General features: G+C 48.0%; 1 protein-coding gene across 6 annotated transcripts in view; it reads right to left on the reverse strand.

Annotated features, from left to right (window-relative positions):
• The window catches only part of MTSS1 (MTSS1, I-BAR domain containing), a 162,913-nt gene that overhangs the window by 30,487 nt on the left and 108,100 nt on the right, over positions 1–24,326 (reverse strand). For all 6 annotated transcript variants that reach the window (XM_018058554.1, XM_018058553.1, XM_018058551.1 and 3 more), the window contains 3 exons: positions 6,297–6,381; positions 3,652–3,743; positions 2,193–2,267 (listed from right to left, as the gene is read on the reverse strand). In XM_018058554.1, coding sequence (XP_017914043.1) covers positions 2,193–2,267; positions 3,652–3,743; positions 6,297–6,381 — 252 coding nt within the window. The remainder of the gene's footprint in view (positions 1–2,192; positions 2,268–3,651; positions 3,744–6,296; positions 6,382–24,326) is intronic.

Genomic DNA, 24,326 nt, shown 5'->3' on the forward strand with positions numbered 1-24,326 from the left:
TGCTCCTAGCCCATTCTCAGGCCTCATCTTCTAGAAGAGCACGTCAGAATTCACTCAGAAGGATGACTCTGGTACCTCCTAGGACGCTCCAGTCACCCCAGAAATACACCAACGTGAGTTTTTAAGAGGCACTTACATAATTTAGAAGAAAAAAAAATTTTATAAAGGAAATAAATGAAAATAGTTTTCTAGTTGTTCCCTGGATCAACTAGAAAATCATCGGGAACCCTCTAAGCTACTAATCTGACTTGGCTTGTAGACGTAAGAACATAGTCATGGCTCTCTTGTCTGGAAAGAATACAGTGCCCAAGACCATCAGCTATATGACTGGGGTTGACAAGATGGATGCTTCAGAAACCCCTGATCACAGCCTCCACTGTCTCAGCCTACAGGTCCAAGTGCCTCACAACCAAAAGCTGATTATTCCCCAGTCCCAGGACCAGCAGCATCTTCTCACGTAATACAGTCCTGCACCCTATGTTTCCTGACTTTTTCCATCCGGCGCCTTGATGGGGAGCTTGTTACCCTCTCTCCAGACAGCCCAAGCGGTGCTGGGCAAGTCTAATTGCCAGAAACTTCCTTTTATGTTGCATTGCAATCCACCTATCAGGCATTCCCTGCAGGTCCAAATTCGCTAATTGGACAATGCCAGTGACTTTGAGTGACAGACAGAGACTGTTTCAGTCTCCAGGCAGAATTCAGATAAAAGGATTATCACTGCAGCCAAGAACTTAAGGCCTCTGAAAAGAAAATTCTGGAAGAGAGAAAGTAAAACAGCTACTTTTTCCTTACCTCAACCTTTCCAGCAAACTCCCAAATCTTTTTCAAGTCCATAGACTTGGACCCTCTCTGCAAACCCATTCATCTCTCTTATCTCAAAGCTGGCATGGTGTCAATTAGGTAGGGTTCAGCTTCAAATTTTTACCAACCTGTTCTTCCATGAAACCTCAGATACAATGGAATGGGGTGGCAGTTTTATTTACATTTACCTCTAGACTCACTAAAATGTCACTGGCCACAAAGCCTATTCCACTGGAGTACTAGCTCCCAGGTGCCTAAGTTAGAATGTAAACTGCAGAAGCACCAAGAACAGGAAAACACATCCGGAAGGAACAACTGGGGCCAATACCAATGGGAAACTGATCGAGAGTGAAAATCCTGCTGCCTTTATATCGACACGGTCTCCTGGTTATTATAAGAACTGGGGGCCGGGGGGTGGGGGGAGAGACGACATTTAGCTTGAACAGTCTGTCCTATCCTCACTCCCCTTCTACCAACGTGTCCCATCTCTCCAGATGTTTAATTCCAAGTGAGAACCACTTGCTTAGGAAAGGGGAACTTTGGTTTTGGAGATGTCTATCTAAAAACGTTGTCTCAAACACAGGCTGAAGACTACCCACCCACGGACCATCCTGACGGGAGGGGGAACCAGTTCATCAGCAAATTCAGAACCGGGTATTGAAAAGAAGAGTCTAGAGGGAATATTACATTCTCAAGTTCAAGAAAAGAGTCCCTATATCTTGTTAGGCCTTTAATAAAATGCTTGCAAAGTGGATATGCTAGATTTTTTTCTCTTCGAACTCCCAGTGCAAGCCGGAAGAGCAAAGCTGGGTAGCGGATCTGGTAATTAACTGGTCTGTAAACAATGATCGACTAGGCGGAGGGGTCTTACACCAGCAGTCTCACTTTCCTTACCTGGCTCCCACCGTCAAGAACACCCATGAAAAATCTCCCTATGCAGGCAAGATTCCCAGCTCCCACAGCAGGCTTTTCTAACATTTTCACAAGACTTAATAAAGGGTTTTGGAGATTATAGGCTATGAAGGATGGAGGAGAAAATTACATAATTTATGCAATAATTGCTATAGAACATTTGCATAGAGGCTTTTATGTACTATCCCAAGGCTTCCAAGAAATTTATAGGTCTCATCACAACGCACAATAGACATGGAAACTGTCAAATTTTGGAGATCAGGTTAGGGGAGGGAACAAGTCAAGTACCACTTTGTATCTCAAATTAACAGATACTCTGCACTTGGGGACTTTGGTTCTGATAGATTCTATTAGCCCCTATCTGTTCACAGGACCATTATATGTAAGGAAGTCTGATTGAAGACTTTCTATTTCAAAGAAAAATCAAGCACGTGTTCATTTTCCCAAAGCAACATATTAATGGCAGAATTTGTAGTTACCTTTTTTGGCTTTCTTCTGCAGTTTCAGTGTATCTGAGGACTTCTTTTTTATCTCTTGGCGAGCTTTTTTATATTCTGAGAGAGAGAAGAATATTGAACAATCTTACCATTTAGCGCAACAGAAAACATTTTAGCAACAGCCATTGCTTTTATCACTGAAAGCATAAACTCTGATGTGCAATAAATAGCTTTATTGGAATATAAAATGGTAAAAAAATCTTCTGATGCCATTTTACAGCAAAGGGGTCATGAACATGAAAACCGACAAAATGCACAGGGGTCTTTTCCTCCAGCATCCATTCATACCAGCTCTGAGAAAAGATGGCACTTGGGAAGACTTCAATAAAAATGTTAAAATTCACAATTTCTCAGTATAAGTAACAGGAAATATTTCCAGTAATTATCTACTTTCCCAAGGCCCAAATCCACAGGGCTTCACTCCAAGAAGAACCCACATGGTTAGATGCTGGCCAGATGCTACAATTCAAAAGTGAGCATCTCAGACTACAGGAGAGACTAGAACACATGGCAGAAAAGTGGGAAAGGCCTGGCTGCCTCATGTTCACATTAACACCGAGGCTGGAGGCTGCGGACCCATGGCAGGGGCAGCCCACACGGCCCACAGCCCTGCCAACACTTTCCTCTTCCCCCCTCAGCTCATGCCCACCCCGAACTTTCCCATTTCTGTTGCCGGCATCTCCGTCACCCAGGCACAAACATCTGAAATGACAGTTGGCTCTGACACTTCTCTCCTCTGCTCCCCTCATAGTCGATTAATCACCAGTTTGACCAGTTCCCACAGAGCCACCCCCGTCCTTTCCCTCCCGCCCACCCTGAGCCTATCAGGGCTCTTCTTTATATGCCCTTGGCATCACTGCTGGCCCACACGCTTTCTCCCCACCACATTCACTGCAGGTTGTACGATGCTGGGAGCAGGGTCTCCTGACTCTTCCACACCGCCAGCACCCCTACCCTTTGGTTCCAGGAAGACCGACAGGGGTGATGTCCGTCTGGACCACTCACTCCCTAGAGCCAGCATGTGAGGTTCTGAGACCCACCGGTTAAAGGTATATACAAAGAGAATGGCCAGTTCTGGGCAGGAGACTGAAGGCTAACTTACATCATTAAAAGTCTGGTTTCCAAAATGTGCTGAAATGCCTGAAGTGTGAGTCTCTAGCATTTAAGCCTGAGGTTACAATCACTTTGAATTTAGCTGGTCGCATCTGAGGCCATGGGACAATGATGGCATCCCCTGAGTGACGCTGCATGCCCCAAACCCAGCACTGAGTCCTGCGCTGGGATCACATCCCATCCCTCATCCTCCAACACTGAGACGCCTACAGGAGCAGCGGGGGAGGAGCGGGTCCTCCGGATGACATCAGCGACCCCAGCAGAGGCACAGGCAGCAGCCGCGACCCGCCATCTGAGACTGACGTGCGTCAGCCACCTCGCCCCGTACCTTTCGCGTGGTCTTTATCCAGCTGGTTGGCCACTTTCTTCCATTCTTCCATCTGCTCTTGAAGCGGGTTTATCAGACAATCGATTAAAGCACTTGCACAAAAGGACAAAGAGAAGGAGAAATTACACAGATATAATCTGTGGTCACGGTTTGCACTCGGTTGTCAAAACACACCCGAATCATAATTACCTGAAGCAGGACAAGGCAGCACCCTAAGCCCAAGTTCACCTCCAAACCCCCCAATTTCACAATGACTGTGTCCTCAAAATGCTTTTCAATGACTGTTAAGAAGCTGTACACGTGACTGGTTGGTGTGACCTCTTCTCATCACCTTTTTAAAAAATTCCAACACTTGTATTGGGGTCATGCCCCTTGCTGCATAAGGGAACTGGCTGGAGAGCTTTAAAAAAGAAGACACCTAGGCCTCATCTAATACTTGATAGAAACTTGGGGTGGGGCCCCAGAATCACTTAAAAAAAAAAAAGACCCACATGACTCTGCTGTGCATTCAGGAAAATGAGTCATGACTGCGGACTGCAGACAGCCTAGAGAGGGTCAGAGGGATGCGGGTCTCCAGGCACACCCCTTCTTACTGTGTGCAGGTTCCCAAACAGAGTGCAGTCAGAAAAGTGCAAAGACAACACCCCATGGAGAGAAAGCATGAGCCAGGGGACACAGGGCTTTCTGTACAAGGGAAGGAAAATCAACCCACGCCTACGTCAAGAGAGATGTTGTCGAAAAATTAGAAAATACCCATAAGCTGTTTGAATGATGTTGGTGAGAACTACGACAAAGGCAGTTCTCAGACTGCTTTTTGATCCTGAGCCTGCTGAAGATCTCCAAATTCTAGGTACAACCTCCCTGCTTTCTTACCAGGGTCTCCTGCCAGCTCCCACCCTCGTATGTCCTCCTCCAGCCTCACTCCCTCCAGGTCTCCATTCAGATTTTTCTTCTGAACAGAGATGCTCCCTGACCAGCCGGTATCCAGCAACCACCATCCACCCGACCCCAAGTGTTTCTCCTCCTATCATTCATTACTGACAGTCCAGCAGGTAGAAGATTCTGTAGTGTCTGCAGCGTAAGCCCTGTGAGTGCAGAATGTGGTCCTAGTCAGGGCTATGCTCTGTACACCTACGACCATGCCCGGCACATAGTAGGTGCTTGATGCACGGCGGCTGATGGAACTGGCATCTCTTCATCACTACGATGGAATGAGGGTCACAAGACTGGCCCGAGGGTAAACAAGATGATGGGTGCAGGAGGAGGTGCGGGGGGCGGGGTGCCATCATAGGGCACACTCCCCAGGGGCGAGGAAGGGAGGAGGAAGTTCGATTTCGTCACCAGCTCCAGTGAGTGCTTTCCGCTGTGTGGACACTGCACATCTGCACAAGAGCCCTTCAGGGATTCGTACACCCATCTGCTAGAGGCTGAGACCCCAGCCCTATACTGCAGGACACTTGCGGCCAGCCGGGGATTCAAACCCAGGCCCGGCTGACTTCAAGACGAGGCGCGTTTGCTGCTACATTTGGCAACCTGAGATGGCCCTGCAAGAGGATCAGAGGGCTTCTACCTTGGCAGCCTCTCACGCAACTCGCAATTCACAAAGCAGACTGAGGACAACTGATAATTATGCTGATCTGTTTGGAAGGACATCCCACTCTCACTGGAACACCGGTGACTCCAAATCCCCATGCCAGCCACTGTCACTTCTACCCATTGTGGACGCACGTGAAACAGACAAGAGGCTGGCAGTGTGGAAGGTTCTGCGAGCCGCCAATGCCCTCCTAGGTGGGTCTGGAGGATGTGCTCAGGGCCCAGGTAACAGGAGGGCAGTGCACACCCCACTGTCCAGCACGGCAGCTTCTCCTCCTCGGAAGTTCCTGTAGGGGTGGGGCCCAGAGGTCTCAGTGGGATACCCAGCTCCCCACACTGATGGAGAGTGAGGAGACACATAGAGATCCCAAGGTGGGGGGTATGGGCTCCGCAAGGCGGGGACCCAGGCCATCCGGTTCTCCACTGTATTCCCAGGGCCCCAACCAGTGCCTGGCACACAGCAGTGTTGGTCGCTCAGTCATGTCTGACTCTATGCGACCCCATGGACTGTAGCCCACCAGGCTCCTCTGTCCATGGGATTCTCCAGGCAGGAAAAGGAAACGGCACACAGCAGATGCCCAGTGAAATACTTCCTTGGGGACTTTCCTGGTGATCCAGTGGTTAAGAATCTGTCTGCCGATGCAGGGGACACAGGTTTAATTTTTGGTCTGGGAAGATCCCACGTGCTACAGGGCAACAAAGCCTGCACCCCACCACTACTAACGCCTGTGTGCCTAGAGCCTGTGCCCTGCAACAAGGGAAGCCAGAGCAACGGGAAACCCGCTCCACACGCGCAGACCAGCCCCCGCTGCTGCAACTGGAGAGAGACCACGCGCAGTGGCAGAGGCCCAGAGAAGCCAAGAATAAACAAGCAAACGAGGAAGCTTCTTCGTGAGTGAGCAGCGTGACAGGCAGTGATGAGAGACGGGCTGTGGGGATTTCACGTCACCGGGAAATCCGCGCTGCTCAAGGCGAGTGATGCTCCTCGTCAGCGCTTTATAACCTGAAGTCATCAGGGCCGTCTGAGATCTGGGAGAAACAACGGTCCTCACCTGGAGAACTGCCTCAGCTTGGCTTCTATGCTCCGATGCCTCATGCACATCCTGGTCAGGGCGGATCCGATCTCCCTGGTGCCACCTGGGAAAGCAACAGAAGCAGACGTGAGGGACGGGAGGCGAGTCAGAACCACGAAGACCCTGAAAAGAATGAACAAATGGAAAAACCAGCCAGATTTCACTGCGCCATAACCCAAGCCACTGTCTTTCAGACTTCTCACCAGGCTTGTGCACGCACACATAAATGTGTGTGTGTGTGTGTGTGTGTGTGTGCGCATGCTTAGTCGTTCAGTCGTGTCCAACTCTTTGCTACCCTATGGACTGTAACCTGTCAGGCTCCTCTGTCCATGGGATTTTCCAGGCAAGAATACTGGACCTTCCTGACCCAGGGACTGAACCCGGGTCTCCTGCATCACAGGCTGATTCTTTGTTGTCTGAACCACCAGGATATGGCTACACATCTTGAAATAATCACCAAAATAAAAGCTACCTTTACTATATATAATAACACCCTCTAATATTTTCTATTGTTTTCAATTATACTGACTGTGACACAGAAGTTGATTTTACAACCCACTGGGTCAAAAATACTTCTCAAGGAAGATGATTAAAATAGTATCTGATATTTAGGGAAAAGCTGTAGTTCCGTTTTGTTTTCCACTTTTGGCAAAATCATCCTTCTAGCATTATTCAGAACAGCCAGTGAAGCTACTGCATAAAGTCACATACTCTAGAATACAAGTAAGGTAGAGAAGAGCAGGGCTAAAGCAAAATGAAACAATAGGGAATTTTTTTTTTTTTTTGATGGCTTTGGGTAACACCAGCATGAAAAGTCCTCAAACTCAGCCAATGTCAAAGTACACTGAAATATGGCTTGGTTTTTCCCAAAATTCTTGGCGTACTTTTCCTTCAGGCACACCCTTCTCTAAGATTATTTTTGACGTTCCCTTCCTTCCTCCTCTTAGAAACAACGTTTCTATCAGCATTTACTTGGGCATGGAGGAGGGGGAGGCAAACAGTAACTACAGATGGCAATTCTGCACCAAGCACTGGAAAGCACAATTATAAATGTTATGAAAACACCGGGGCTCATGAAATCAGAAAGAAAAGTGTCCTGAAAAGCACTATCTTAAAAAAAAAGAATAGACAAGATCTTCAAGGGAAAGCCGCAGGAATTTATTGCAGGTTTAACCAAGTCAATTTAATAGGAAAACCATCCCCTCCCCCATTAGTACTCCTGACATTATTTATTATGGGCTGTATTTCCCGCTCTGCCTTCTCTCCTAGAAATGCAAGTGTGCTGTTTCACTTCCACCTAGTTTCCATTTTATTCTGCAAAACTATCAGGTTTCCAGAACTAAAACACAGTAGTAACGGTGATAAACATTTGATATTTCTATATTTTATTTTAGTCTAAAAAGACGCCTCTGCAGCCATTCTTCTAAAACAGGGTTTCTCAGTCTTAACACTATTGATACTTAGGCGCAGGTCCATTCTTTGTTAAAGGATGGTTCACAGCATTCCTGGCCTCAACCAACCAAAAGCCTGTAGCAGCGCCCCCAGTTTGTGACATCCAAAAATGTCTCCAAACAGTACCGAGGGCTCCCTCGGAGCAAATTCTCCCCTAGCTGATTAAGTACTTCTGTAAAAGAACCTGAGTGAGAGTTAAAGGTCATCTGAGGCTGACTTTCTAAATAGCCATAAGGGTGAAATTCCTGGCATCTGAGTTAGTGCCGGCGGCAACCTGACCGTCTACTGCCGCCCGCACTGCTCCACCAGGGAGAACCAGTAGAGGGCGCCGTTTTCACACGCGCCACTTGCCTTCTGGGCTCCCTTCAGATTCTTATGAGCATGGACTAGGAACACTTGATCCCCGGAGAAATCTCTCCTATTTTTCCAGGGCCTTCATTTGATTAAAAGTTAATAACCTGGCGATGCAAGGAAACTGGCGCACTCACTCACAGCTGGTAAGAGTGTAAACTAGTGCTTTTCTGGAGGACAGTCTGGCAGCATTTATCAAGACGTGTCTTACAAAAACAAGCTCCCATTTTGACCGAGCAATTCTACTCTGAAAAATTTTACCCGAGGAAACAATTAAGGCTGAGAGCAAATCCTTACCTATGAGGATAGTCATGGAAATGTTGTTTATCATAGTAAAAACAAGAAACAACATCTTGTTCTAGAGAGCGGGCTGAATAAAACCCTAGGAGGCAGTCACATGATGGAAAAAGCACGCAGTCAGCCAAAGTGCTGGAGAGTGATGCTTCAGGTCCCAGGAAGAAGTCGTTTGTTAGAGCTGAGGAAGTGCTGGGCCCCAAGGTGACTGCTTTGCACATCTGAACTCATTAAGTCAGCTCACCTGGTGTCCCATCTTACAGACAAGGAAAGCACCTTTCGCAATCTGACCAAGGTCACATGGCTAGTAAAGGGGATTCCAACCCAGGCCAAACCTCGAGTCTGTGCGTTTATCCATTCAGCACATGGCACTTATTGCAGACAAGGGGAGATGGGAAGCAGAGCTAAGAGCCCAGAACATCCTGCTAAGCTAACTTATCTACACACTCTTACGGGTATCAGGGCTTCACGGTCCAGCTCTCTTATTTCGGTTCCCAAGCCTAGAACTGTCCACAGTTGATGCCACGGGGACTAAGCTCTGGTCCTTGCTAAGCTGCTCCACACATGACCGAGAGCTGTGTCACTGATTACCCACACCTGTTTCCTCAAAATAGAACACCATGGTTGGAAAAGATCACCTCGAAGCCTGGCTCCCTAACTCCATTTCTCTGGTCCTGGATTTCTGGTAGCTTCCCAGATATTTTCACAGATTGCCACTGGACATATATCATCCCTGGGAAAGCCCAAGGCTTCCCGGCAACAACTGAGCTGCGGTGTGCTAACAAGCAGCTCCACGCAGACTGCGTGCACGGCTCCACTGTGCTCTGCAGCAGCGGGCCCCTACCCTTTTGGGCACCAGGGACTGGTTTCATGCAAGACAATTTTTCCACAGACCAAGGGCGGGCAGGGGGGTGGTTTGGGGATGAGTCAAGTGCATGACACTTATTGCACACTTTATTTCTAGTATTATTACATCAGCTCCACCTCAGATCACCAGGCATTAGATCTCAGAGGTTGGGGACCCCCTGCTCTGTGGCACAGGGCTTCCTGTGAGAGGAGGAAATGAAGAACCACAGAGAAAAGTCCCAAAGAGCAGCTTCTCTGTCCAAGGGGCATGAGGGCAGGAGACAGGCAGCTAACCTCCTCTGTGGACGCCAGGACCCAACCGTCAGAATGACTGCGGATCTCCGCCACTCCGGGCCCCTAAAAATAGCTCTATCTGTGGATGTGCTTAACAATGTCTTCTGCTCTTCCTGACCCTTGCTAAAACTTAAAAACAAAAAAATCAGCAGGTCTGAAAAGCTTCAGAGGAAACTGGCTTTAGTTACAAAGCCAGAACAGACATCTGGACGAGCTCTGAGCTGACAGTGAGAATATTTATGGAATCAAATGACTGAGATGGTCTCGGCAGCTTGGGAGTGAGGACAAGATCCCACTTGTTTCTGCTTTCCCTGCACCCGGCACTGGGGCTGAACGACGGAACCAACACTGACTGTTTTGGAGGGCAAAATGGTAGCATTTTTGGCTAGGTAGAGGCAGGGTGAGGGAACGGGTTTGCCTCTTGTTGAATGCATAAATATTTGTGTAGCTTCTCTGTGCATACAAAAGAAGATTCAAAATCAATACAAGATTCTTATTATCTTACCAAAGGTCTATACTGATTCAAGGTCAGCCTGGAGAAACAATGGTGTATTCGCTTTGTTCTTTTTTTTTTTTTTTAATTGGAGTATAGTTGAGTTACAATGTTGTGTTATTTTCTGGTGCTATGTATATACATGCATATACATATATTCTTTTTCAGATTTTTTTCAATTATAGTTTTTTACAAGATAGTGAATGTAGTTCTCTGTGTGATACAGTAGGATTTTGCTTATCTGGTTTTCTATCGCTGCTGCAATAAATCACCACACATTTAGCGGTTTAAAGCAGTACTCATTTATTACCTTACAGTTCTGGAAGCCAGAAATCCAAAAATCAATTTCTTCAGGTTAAAATCAAGGTGTTGTGAGAGCTTGATTCCTCTAGAGGCCCTGGGGAGAACCCTTCTCCTTGCCTCTTCCAGCCCCCACAGGCGGCCTGCACTCCTTGGCTCGGGGCACCTCCCTCGACCTTCAAGTCAGCAGTAGCTCCTTCACTCTTCTCGGACCTCCGCTTCCGTCCTCACAGCTTCTCTGACTCTGATCTTCCTCCTTCCTCCTTAGAGCTCTGTGCTGTACTGCTGCTGCTGCTGCTAAGTCGCTTCAGTCGTGTCCGACTCTGCGTGACCCCACAGATGGCGGCCCACCAGGCTGGGCTGTACTGGACCCACCTTAATAATCCAAGATAATCTCCCCATTCCAAGATCCTTAACTGAATGATATGTGCAAAGCCCCTGTTGTCACGTTCAGTAACATATTCACAGGTTCTGGGGTTGGAGGCATGGATATCTTTTTTGGGGGGTGCATTATTCTGCCTATTAAAGATGAGTGGGAGTTGTTAATTTGGAGAATGTATGGGACACTGGGGTCCTCTGTCCAGAGTCCATTCATTCATCCTCAGATAATTAACTGAGACATAATCTCACTCCATCCACTCTGGCAGTGGCTGGTTCAGGGACAAGACAAGAGACTGAGATGTTACTGGGGAGGCCTTTGGGGAAAATATAGCTGGATCTTAAGATCAACACACACAAGAGACCCCACAGGGTGAGAACAGGAAGCAGGCCGCCCAGCTGCTGTAGTTAACCATCTTTACAGCAGTGGGGACTCCTGCCTTAGGAGAAGGCACGTTCTGCGGACAGAACCGAGAAGGAGCCCCAAACTCCGGGTGAGCTCACAAAGCTGCCAAATTAAAACACTGGGAGCCTGCTCTCCTGAACCTGGGGCTCCAGTTCTGCAAATACACACATTTCCTTATTTTTAAAGCCACTTTGATTTGGTTCCGTTTCTTGCCAGTTCAAAGAAGAGGGAAGGGAGCAACAGCCTTGTGCTTCCTCCCTGCACCAGGAACCAGCCTGTGGCCAAAAGAACAGTAAGTCCGTCACTCACTGCTGAGGGAGGCACAAACACTTGATGACAACAATTTTCTTTCTTTTTCGTGTGATATGTTGAAGAACGTCCTCCCGTAACAAGCAAAGGTTTTTTATTAAAAAGTAGTGCACAATCAGTAGGCGATTGAAACGAGGTGATCTGCAACGGAGACAATCAGTGGAAAGAAGTTTCACACGACATGTGTGAAACAGACTGCTAGCAGGAAGCTGCTGTATAGCACAGGGAACTCAGCCCATACTCGGTAATGACCCAGGGGGGTGGGATGGGGGCGGTGGGAGGGAGGCTTCAGAGGAAGGGGATACAGTTATGTGTGTATGTATATGTATGGCTGATTCACTTCATTGTACAGCAGAAAATAACACAACATTGCAAAGCCTCCTTTAAAAACCTCTATAAAGCCTCTATTAAAACATAAATTAAAATAACCTGGTTTTAATAAAGTTGAATAAATATATAAGTAAATAAAAATAAAATAGAAAGAAGTAAAAAGTCTAGAGCTTAGGCTATCAAGTATGAACGTGGGGGCACACAAAGACACAAATTCCACATTTATTCAGTATTGCATTTGTTTCCTAGGCTGCTGTAACCAAGAACCCCACTGGTTGGCTTAAAACAACCAAAACTTACTGTCTCACCATTCTGGAGGTTAGAAGTCTGAAATCAAGGGGGTTGGCAGGGCCCTGCTCCCTCTGAAACTTGCTGGGGAAGGGTTGTTCCCTGCCCACTCTGGTAGGTGCTGGCAGGTAGACACATCACTCCAGTTTCTTCTTCCGTCTTCACCAGGCAATTTCCCAGCATGTGTGTCTTCACTTGAGACATACGTGAAGGCACCCTCTTCTCTGCGTGTGTCTGTGTCCAAATTTATCTCTTCTTATAAAGACACCACCAGTTGCACTGGACTAGGGTCCACCCTAATGGCTTCATCTCAACCTGATGACACCTGCAAAGACCTCATGTCCAACTGAGGTCAGATTCACTGGGACCAGGGGTAAGAATGGCAACCTATCTTTGTGGGATGGGGAATCACAACAAATCCCCTAATAAGTATCTACCATGCAACAAGGATTAAAGATGATAAAAGCTGGAGGGCCCAGCCTTGGAAGGATTCACAGACTGGCTGGGAGGGATAGCTATGAAATGGTGCAGGGAATGTGATCTTTGCAGCAATCCTAGGAGGTAGGTACTACTGTCCCCATTTTATAAATGGAAAAACTGAGGCTCTGGAGGGTGACAGGCAGACCCCAAGGAGCCTGCAAGCCCCAGCACACCCATAGCGGCTGCTTCCCACTGTGGCTGGTCTGGAGTCTTAGCACAATCTCCTTGCCGTCTCCTGAATTAGTGTGAGGGTCAGGAGGAAGAGCAATCAAGCCAAGGGGTTACGCGCTCAGCTCTGAAGTCAGACAGCGTAGATTCAAAGCCCAGCTCCCCCATTCGCCAGCTGCGTCACTGGAGGGTCTAACTTGCTTAGACTGAACTGTTGATGGCTATATTCCCAAGAAACGATTCTGCCTCCTGGGATTTCCTGTCATCATAACCCGAATGCACCATCCATGGGTTCCAGCTGGGGCTTCTTGAGAAACAATGTGAGGTATCCTAGATTTTTTAAAATCATTTTTGTCCCTAATCTTTTATAACTGCCTCATCCCCACGTAATCTGATGCCAATCTACATATTTTTTTGAAAAGCAACTTGCTTTTCAAATGTTTATCTTAGCTTTCTAAACATTCCACTTATTCAGAAACAACCAATCTTGATTTTTCACATTCATCCCAAAGATTTATATACCTTGTAATTAAATAATGTAACGCTGTACAACTGGCATATACAGGTTTTGGAACACACATCCCACCCCTGGTTCAGCGGACAACTCAGGTAGAAGAAATGTATGTACACAGAGAGAAGTCTACAATAAGTGGAGCTTATTGCAGGCAGAGGTCGGTACATTATCATAGAGAAAATAAAGAGCCCTGGTTACATCGATGGGCCACTTAAGCAGGGCTCTGACGTAGCAGTAATCAGTCAAGTCCTACAAGAAGGTGGAGGCCAGAGTAATTACCTCAGCCCTGGCTGGAGCGTCCGCCCACAATGATGTGCTAGCCAGTATGTGACAGTCCCCAATCCTCCCACATCTAATATCATCCTTCTCCAAGGATCTGGCTAATGGATGAGGCACAGAAGGCAGGGTAACTGTACAAAGGAACAAAGCCAGAATTGTCCCATTAGGGCTCAGGGTGTGTCACCCCCAAACATGCCATAAAGAACTTGAGAAACGGTCAGTGCAAGAGGGACACTCTCCGACTCTCCTTTCTGTCTCCCTGAACGCCAGAATGGCATCTCCCCTGTGACAGGTGTGCTCCCCGCATCTGGAGACGGAAGGACACCCTTGTTGACAGAAAGAGCATTCGGGCCAAGCCTGTGCAAACAAACCTTGTTACCTCTTTAATTACCCCAAGCCCAAACTCTGTTTAGATTCTGCCCTAATTGGGCACCCCAAACCTACATTTCTTTGTCCTGCCTATTTCTTACAGATGTACAGTTTCATCTAAAAGTCTGCTGCTGCTGCTGCTAAGTCACTTCAGTTGTGTCCAACTCCGTGCGACCTCATAGACGGCAGTCCACCAGGCTCTTCTGTCCTTGGGATTCTCCAGGCAAGAATACTGGAGTGGGTTGCCATTTCCTTCTCCAGTGCATGAAAGTGAAAAGTGAAAGTGAAGTCATTCAGTCGTGTCTGACTCTTCGCGACCCCACGGACTGCAGCCCACCAGGCTCCTCTGTCCATGGGATTTCCAGGCAAGAGTACTGGAGTGGGTATCTAAAAGTCTACAAGTTGCTAAGTTTGACTATTTCTTTAGTCCCGTTTCTATGAGTCCTCCACACATAGGGATTAAAATGCATCTTTTTCTCCTGCTCATCTGTCTTGTGTCAATTTTATTATTAGGCTGGCCACAAGAACTCAAGAGGGGAAGAGGGAGGAACCGCCAACTCCCTGACAGCTCCTTCTTCCCAAACATCTTCAAAGACAAAAATTCAAAAGGGAGTGAGTGGACCAGGGACTTCCCTGGTGGTCCAGAAACTCAGATTCCAGACTTCCACTGCAGAGGGCATGGGATCGATCACTGGGTGGGGAACTAAGATCCCACATGCCATGTGGCAGAGCCGAAAAAATTTTTTTTAATAATAATAATAACAAAGGAGAGGTCCAGAAGGTCCGCTTGGGAAGGATCTCCTCTCTGTCAACAGTTATGCACCAACCAAATGGTCGTTGGTGGAACCTGAAGCCGCAGGGCTGAGAGGTCCACCGGTCAACTGACTACAGAGAATCTATCTCTTGGTGAACTATGCCTTCAAAACAGGGAGACAGGTTCCCCAGCTAACCAGCTCTTAAAGGTGTCTCCAGCCTAAGATCTCTCTCTGCTGTTTATTTTTATGTCGCAAAGCTTGGGACAGTTGTGGCACCAGCCTCCTGCTAACAGAGACTGGAAAGGAAAGTTGCTGTGAAATCCAGGACTGCTTCTGCAATGACCTGCAGCAGCTTGGAAAGCTGAGGGTCCAGTAAATAAGGAAACAGCATCTCTCTCTCCTTCCTCTCAAGCCCCTGCTCACTGAGCCCAGAACTGTGAAATGTCAGGTGTCTTTACAGCTTGAAGGCTGACTAGAGCGCTGTCTGAGCATTGCATCACAGCAACTGCCTCAGCATTCAGCGGCCACTGCTCTGGCCAGCCCAGCGGGTGGCCCACCCGCCGTCCCGGGTGATGCCCACGGCTCTGCGCCCACCACACCAGCATCACAACGGACTGAAGCTTGGCTCCCTCCTCCTGCACTTTTCACTGCCGTGTTTGGGACACTTTCATTTCACAAGTTTAAGTGTTGGTACACAGGCTAAGAGGGCTTCCTAGGTGGCGCCGCTGGACCTGCCTGCCAATGCTGGAGACAGAAGACACGCAGGTTCAATCCCTGGGTGGGGAAGATCCCCTGGGGATGGCAACCCACTCCAGTATTCTTGCCTGCAGAATCCCATGGATGGAGGAGCCTGGCGGGCTACAGTCCATAGGGTCACAAAAGGGTCAGACATGACTGAAACAACTTAGTACACAAACACACACACACACAGGCTTCAAAAGGGACACACACACACATACGAGCTTCAAAAGGGAAAGTGAGAGTCCTGTACACACACACACACACACACACACACACACACACACACACACACACGGGCTTCAAAAGGGACACACACACACACGGGCTTCAAAAGGGACACACACACACACGGGCTTCAAAAGGGACACACACACACACATACGGGCTTCAAAAGGGAAAGTGAGAGTCCTGTACACACACACACACACGGGCTTCAAAAGGGAGAGTGAGAGTCCTGTACACACACACACACAGGCTTCAAAAGGGACACACACACACACACACACGGGCTTCAAAAGGGACACACACACACACACGGGCTTCAAAAGGGACACACACACACATATGGGCTTCAAAAGGGAAAGTGAGAGTCCTGTACACACACACACACACACACACACACACACACACACAAGGGGTTCAAAAGGGAGAGTGAGAGTCCTGTACACACACACACACAGGCTTCAAAAGGGACACACACACACACACGGGCTTCAAAAGGGACACACACACACACACACACACACACACGGGCTTCAAAAGGGAGAGTAAGAGTCCTGTACACACACACACACACACACACACACACACACACACACACGGGCTTCAAAAGGGACACACACACACACACACACACGGGCTTCAAAAGGGAGAGTAAGAGTCCTGTACACACACACACGGGCTTCAAAAGGGACACACACACACACACACGGGCTTCAAAAGGGACACACACACACACACACACGGGTTTCAAAAGGGACACACACACACACGGGCTTCAAAAGGAACACACACACACACGGGCTTCAAAAGGGAGAGTGAGAGTCCTGTACACACACACACACATGGGCTTCAATAGGGAAAGTGAGAGTCCTGAAGTGGAACCTGGGTATAAACCCAAATTCCATACGTATAATTATACAAACTTGGGAAATAGAGATTTTTTTTGTCTCTCCTTACATTTTGTTTCGTGTGTGTGTGTGTGTATGTGGATATAGAAAAAGAGAGAGGTAGTAGGCTGTTTCTATACTATATACATTAAGCACAGCAGGCAAGAGCATATGCTCTCTGGGCAAAACCAAGTTCAGAACACATCGTTTTATTCATATGTTTGAATGAAAATGGATATTGAATTAGTCAGGACCTATGTCCCTTTTAGTTTTACAGGTGTCAAAACTAAAATTCTTACTCTTTCGTGAATGACAGATGTTTCTGTTTTGATCGTAGTGAAGCTTGAAAATTATCATGAGATTAATTTCCTCATATGCTTGAAGTTTTAACCCTTCTTTGTTGGGGTTTATGTACAATCAGATGTACACAGCATTAGCATCTGATATTTTTTTCATATTTTTCCTGTGATTTGGGATGTTTTACCTTTGTACTAGTCTTGAAGATGGCTTCTTTATTTGCAATTATGCTAACTGCACTCTGAGACTTTAATAAAAGATATTTTTGGTTTTGAAAAAAAAATATTAAATAAACCTGAATTCTAAGAGGAAGAAGGGAACTCAATTCTGATGCCCAGAGAGGCTCAACTGTGATGCACCAGACAACAAAGTCCGTGCTTTATGCAAAGGTTCAGTCCAAGGAACCAAATCGGAAAGGCCGTTAGGTGGACCCCTACTACACGATCAACAACAGGGTCATCGGGAGCCCTAGGGACCCCAGGCAGGGAGACCTCAGCTGGAAGTGGGCACACCTGCCCGAAGCTCTAGAAAGCATATCTTCCTGGTGACCTCCAGGCTGGATTAGATGACCCTCTTTACCATTTTAAGAGAAGTGATCTTATGGCGATCAGGATGCCAGAGGAGAGATTAGCAGCATCCCATATTCCACAAACACCGAGGAGACGCTGCTGTGGTCTGACTCCTGTGCTGTGAGCAGAAGAGACAGCCCCCCCACCCCATGGGACGGGGCTCATCTAAACTCAGAAGCCATAGATTTCAGGGTGACCTGCAGGCTGGGAGGTGCCTTGGAAAGTTCAGGAAGCAACAAATCAGCAGTGCCTTGCTGCTCAGCACCCACTGCTTGCCTATAACAAGCAGAGAAGCCCCGGGCGCCCCCTCAGGAGTCCTGCCCTTACTGCCATTTCTCCTGCTCAGAGAAACGGGTCCGTGTCCTTCGCTGTGTCCTTGTGAGGCGGCCGGCTCCTTTCAAGGGCACCATCATTTTCATTAAAGGTCAAAGGAGGCACTCAGACTATCTGAACATCAAACCAACAAACTGTGTTTCTCCTGGCTTCATTAGCATTTTATTTTTATCCTTAGGCACGAAAAGATGGACCACTGGGAGAGATGGCCTCATTTGATGCCCTGTATCTGTTTACATGGAGGGGAGAGTGATGGATAAACAATAAGCTCCTGGTCTTACAAGCTACCCTGCAGATCTTCTATCATTTACATCAGCCACATAAAGGAGCCCCGCTCAGGGGAGGCACTGGTCATCACAGATCACTGAAGACTGTCCAAATACTTTATTATGTTAGTCCTGAAAATGGCTTCAAAACTATCCAAACATTTCTGTTGTTGTGCTGTGCTCAGCTATGTCCGACCCTTTGCAATCTTACAGACTGTAGCCTTCCAGGCTCCTCTGTCCATGGGATTCTCTAGGCAAGAATACTGGAGTGGGTTGCCATGCCCTCCTCCAGGGGATCTTTCTGACCCAGGGATCGAACCCACATCTCTGGTGTCTCTGGCATTGGCAGGCAGATTCTTTACCACTGTGCCAGCTTTATGAATGTGCTATTTAAATCACCACAATATTCCTGCAACAAGTACACAATCTGATTCCAAGGAAACGAACGAATGAGAAACGTGAGTAGTATTTTAAGCAGTGGAAGGATCTGACCCTTTGTCTTCACGAGGTGGCTTAGGTCAAAAGTAGAAAAACTTTAAAAGATTTTCAAAAATAAACCCTGAAAGCTCCCGGACAAAGGAAGTATAACTTCCCTTTTGCTACAATGGCAAACCTAACATGCTTCCACCTTCAAGGAAGAGAAAAACAGGCAGTTTCCTGTGCAGAAACTGTATTCTTGGGCTCCTGTATGTGGCCGAGATACGTGGGACAATCCAGCTTGGTGTTCACGGGACACGCAATACTGCGCGTGCAATTAAAGCCAAGGAAGGTCAGCAACACATTTTGGGAAGACATCCTTATGCCCATGTGTGGGTGCGGTGGAAGATACTGCAAAATTATCAGCTGCCAAACTCACCTTTCCCAACTTCTCCCACTTCACGACTTTTCCAAAAGCAGAGGAAACAAGAAAAAAAAAGAAAACACACACACACACACAGTCCCACCACCATCTGGCGGCTTGAGACCAGCAAGCACGAGATTCTGGCAGGCACGGTACTGGCAGCCACAAAGACCGATATTCCTCTTTCTTTGTTGCTGTTTTAAAAGCAAGGCGAGACTGGTAATGTGGAAACACAACACGAACACGCTCACACTTCTAGGAAAAACCAGAGTAGCAGCGAAGGCATTCCGATGGCGACTCTGCCCGCCTTCGTCTCTGATGGAGTGGAGCCTGGTTGAAAAGCTCGGGCGGGGGAGTCACCCGGAAAATGCCGCTGGCTCCCCGACACCTATCACCATGCACGCCCGCTGCCAGGGTCTGCCTCAGGGGTACGGGCGCAGAAAGATGCTCCCACCAGGGCCAGGCTGCAGGGACTCGAGGACACCAGCTCATGCCAGCAAAGCAGATGTAGCTGATGTGCAAAACCACACATCATTTTCCTAGCTCATGAAGCTGAACTGTCAGGCAGATAAGATGCTCGCAGCCGCTGATCTGAGCATTATCTCCCAGGCAGTTTTCAGGTAAATCAGGGGGTCACTTGATGAATTTAGAAGAAGAGGAGGGCAGTTCATGGTTTTAGGGGTCAGAGCCAGAGTCTGAGGCACCCACTTCCTCCAAAGGGATGAGACCCCAGAAAGCGGGTTCGTGATGCCACCCTCGGGCTCCACTGCTACTGCTGAAAACCTCCAGTATCTGGAATCAGGTTTCTCTTGAGTGTTGCTGGCCTAAGTACTGCTCTGTCCCTTTAAGGGGCTTCTGGACCTCCCTGAACCACGCCAGAATGTGCTGACTTTACCATCTCTCAGGAAGCAATTCTGCTGCTTTCCAAATTATTAAGAATAGCTACCATCTACTCAGTGTTGGCAATCTAACAGGCACTTACAAGCACAATGTGTTCAATTTTAAAATCTCATTATACGCCTCCTGTAGGTATCATGGTCAGATAGGAATTATTATCCTCATTTTACAGATGAGGCAAAGGGACTCAGAGAAGTTAAACAACTTGCCCACGGTGGCACAGGAGAATTTTCATCCAGGGCTGAGTCCATAGTTAGAACCATTCTTGAGAATATCTCGCCATTGCGAATATGCACTAACGTATTTAGTGGATGAGAAGGTAGCTCTTTGCTCCCCATCCCCATTCTGTGACTGAAGGAAAACAAAAATCGTGCCACCAAGACATCTGTGTCATCAGCCAGACTCAAACCACACTGCCGCCACTTCCTGGCTGGACTGTGTGTGGACGGGCTGGTGAGCACGCAAGGCCCTGGGATCAGGTGGGCACGGACTGTCTCAGCACGCATCGCCCCCTGCCAGCTTCCTGTGGCACAGAGGTACTGTTTAGTCAAGCAGAGGACCCTTCCCTACTGGCCACAGCTCACCCTTTAAGCTGCTGACCCATCCCAGGAGGGGCTGCTGCAGGATAGTGTTCCAGAAACGGCCCGGTCCCGCTCAGCTGAACTCAGTATCCCATGGTTTTCTATCAACACTGACATCTTGTAAAACAGCACATAATGGGATGTGTGCACATCTTTGGACATAGTAGGTGCTCAACAAACGTAAGTGGGACTGGCAGACACACCAAGCTTTGAGTACTGAGCCTATAACACCCCTTCTTCACAGTTCTCTTAGTCCATCTCCCTCCTCCCCACTCTACTCCACACTAACGAGGAACCTGTCAGGAGAAGCTAAGATTCAAGATTCTAAGGGAAAAGTGGCTACATTTGGGCCGGGACTCCACTGCTGGCTCCATAAACTCCAGGCAGAGTTCCATTTTGCAGCTAACTTCCCAGCCAAATTCATCTAAGATCATTCAAATGGACTTATTACCATCTTAGTGTCTTCTTCCCCTTGATTTCTATCTGGGGTTGTACCTTCCCCAATGGTTCCTGAATGACTGGATGGTTTCTGATCAAACAGCAACTGAAATTCTAACCCTGTATAGCCATCAGGAGGCTGGCTCTTACAGCCAAAAACGAGAAAGCAGGTCTAAAGCTCTGGCAGGCAAGAAAGAAGCACAACCAAGGTGTCCTTGGCCAGCCCTCCCTCCCAACCTCCACCTGTTTACAAAGGGTGGTGCGTGCACGTTCAGTCGTGTCTGACTCTTTGCAACTCCACAGACTGGAGCCCACCAGGCTCCTCTGTCCATATGAACTTCCAGGCAAGAATACTGGAGTGGGTTACCATTTCATCCTCAGGGGATCTTCCTGACCCTGGGACTGAACCCACATCTCCTGTGGCTCCTTCACTGGCAGGCAGATTCTTTACCACTGAGCCACCTGGGAAGCCCACTTACGCAGGGCACAAACTGGTTTTAGTACCTCATTTCCCAATGAGTCTCAAGGTCAGGAAGTAGTAATACAGATCCAAAAGCAATTCATTTGCCCAGTTTCCTGAGAAATCCACCACCCTACAGATCAGATGAAATGCAGGTGGCCCCCGTGTCCTGGAATCGGAGGACAGACGCGTGGAATGTGGCTGCTCACCATGTTCTATCTCCGTAGGACTCGGGGACTTTGGCTGGCACAGGGTCCTGCTGGTGAAGCTTCCCCAACTCCTTCCCAGATGTCCTCCTGCCCGCTGAGAAATGGCAACGCAGGATCCAGAGAAAAGAGACTTGGGAGCATCCGACAATGTCTGAGGGCAAAGTGAGTCAACGGAAGCTGAGAGTGGGTCACCAAGTGGCCTGGGTGCCCACTGGCCTCGGTCTTGCCCCATGCCTGGGACATTAAGAAGCCTGCAGAGAACTCAGTATGGAAAATGGGCGTGGAGTAATCTTTCTCTTCTGCCTTTGGGAGGATGAGCAGCTCAGAAGCCTCCAGCATTTGCATTTAAGGATGGAATAGTGGAGGGAAGGAGTGAATAAGGGGACCAGACAATCGCTAGCTCACCTCCCTGCTCCCAGGTACATATACATATGTACATGGGTGACTCAGCATGGGCTTACTACTTCTTGGGCCTTTGTCCCTCATTCACAGGTGACCTCCAGTGACAATATCTGAGGCGCCATGGAATTCCCAGTGTTGGGGAAGATGCATGACCCATCTCTGACTCAATAGATATTTGCAGACAAAAAGAAAAACAAAGTTTAACTGGATAATATCATAGTCTGAAGAGTTGGACTCAATCTGAGCTCCCAGGAGACGGCACTAAGAGGTTCTTTACAAGTAAGAGTCACTTGTGGATCCACTCGCCGCCCCCCTCCACGACCCCCCACCCCCGGTATGAAAATAAAAGAAAACAGGACTTCTAGATCCACAAGCTGTGAGCTCTGAGAGGCTTGTCTGGTTTAAGGTTCAATGCCAGCTAGGGAAAGAGCATATCTAAATGCTAATATGATAAAGAATATTTAGATCAATGTTTGGCTATTCTGCCAACCTTTCAACTGAAATATTTGAGCATCTACTCAATGCCTCTTCTTCCAGGCAAGAACATACACAAAAGAAAAATAAGGAAGGAAAACAAAGAATCAAGCCTTTTTGTTTTAAGATACGGGGCTGATAATGAACCTCAAAAATCCCCATTAGGATGGAAGAGGGCCCATTAAAATGTTTGCAATATTCAGAGTACATTTTTTTTTTAGAAGATAATTACTAACAATCTCAGGAAGCTCCAGATCCCCTCATATGCTGTTAGTAAAGCCTTTGCAGGAGCAGCTCTGTTGCCATGACAACAATCACTTGGCAGCATGTAAAGGAGGACAAGGGACCTACCAAATGGTATTCTCAGCAGTCAGCCCCGAGATTTCTTAAAGCCACTTTCTAAAGGACCTTCGGCATCTCGGAGTCACAGAATTTACAAACTGAAGGAGGCCTTAGGAGTAACCTAGTTTTAGCTTGTCACTGTTATTTTTCTAGCCCTTGCCTGAGTCGCCTAGACTCAGCTGAAATATCTCTAGGGCCAGAGACCTTACTCTGCTCCACCCTCAGGGGAAGAGGGCAGGGAGCTTTCCCCTACCCCAAACCCCATAATCTGTGGAGTAGAGTGGGCACAGGATTAGGAAGAGAGGGGGTTATTTGAAGAACCTTTCCCTTCCCAAACAAAGGGCTTATTTGGTAACGGCTGCCATTGTTCCATGGTTGAACAAAACAAGAACAGCCACGGAAGGTGGCTCCTCGCAGGTCTTAAGGACAGAGCTGGTTTCTAATTCCAGCCACTGAACGCGACCTGCAAATTCATAACTGTCACCTACACAGAGCGCACAGGACCCTGGTGGTATCGTTAAGCCATTTGGGAGGTTGCACATGGCAGAAACATAACGACGTGCTTTGTGTTCACACGCTGTATACACAGCGCACACGCATGCGTGCACGTACCCACAAACCTGCCAGGATGTGGGTTGTTTTTTTTTAAATTTTTGGCTGCACCTCACAGCATGCAGGACCTTAGTTCCCAAACCAGGGATTAAACCTGCACCCCGTGCACTGGAAGGTAGACTCTTAACCCTTGGATGCCGGGGAAGTCACCGTGGATATGACTCTTTAGGCACCCCTGCAGAGCATCGTTAAGGATGGCTTCTCCCAGGGCCCTGGGCATGTTTTTAGATCCATGCACATGGATTCTTGGGCAATTCCCAGGAGGGTACATGTATGTATCCCAGGTTGGGAGAGGGGGATGGGGTCAGCTGGGGGGATGGCTATCATAAAAGTGGGTGCAAGTCTGACTGAAGGGGACCCCCACACCTCACCCACATGCGCTGCTAGGAGGAGCAACCCGGCCTGCAGTGGAGGCTTCTAGATTCAGCCGACATGAAAAGGCCACCTCCGGGTGTCTCTCACCACTTCCCAGGCGGCTTTGGACAGCATCTGCATCTTTCATCAGTCACTCTGGGCCAGGGCAGCGGTACCCAGGACCACCACCCTGAAGCAAGCTTAACACATTTCATACAAGAAGGAGTCAGGAAAGTATGAAGCAAAGAATCTGGTTTTAAACTCCAGTGTGCTTGATGCCTTATAAAGAATCCCAAAAGCAGAACTGGAAAAAATGAAAAAGGTTTGCACAAAGAGATTGTGCTCTCCTCGATACCAAACACCGAAGTGGGGGCTGATTTTCCTCGGAATAGATTTGATATGAAGACAGCACCAGTGAGCAGGGGTCGCCCCCAAAGGCGGCCACACAGCTCCCCAGGATCACCCAATATTTTTTCCTAACTTATTTGGCTGCACCAGGTCTTAGCTGTGGCCCGGGGGATCTCTGCTCTTCGCTGCAAGATTTTTTTAGCTGCAGCGTGTGAACCCTTAGTTGTGTCACGTGGGAATCCAGCTCCCTGACCAGGAATCTAACAGGGACCCTCTGCATTGGGAGTTTGGAGTCCCAGCCACTGGACCACCAGGGAAGTGCCCCCACAAATGTTCTTAACCAGGAACCCAGTACTCATTCGGGGAAGAACCCAGAAAACCATCTTAACGGTACTTTATCAGCAAACTCTAAAGTCAGAGGCAGGAATTA

Source organism: Capra hircus, chromosome 14 (genome assembly GCF_001704415.2).
Source record: "Capra hircus breed San Clemente chromosome 14, ASM170441v1, whole genome shotgun sequence".
NCBI classification, from domain to species: Eukaryota; Metazoa; Chordata; class Mammalia; order Artiodactyla; family Bovidae; genus Capra; species Capra hircus.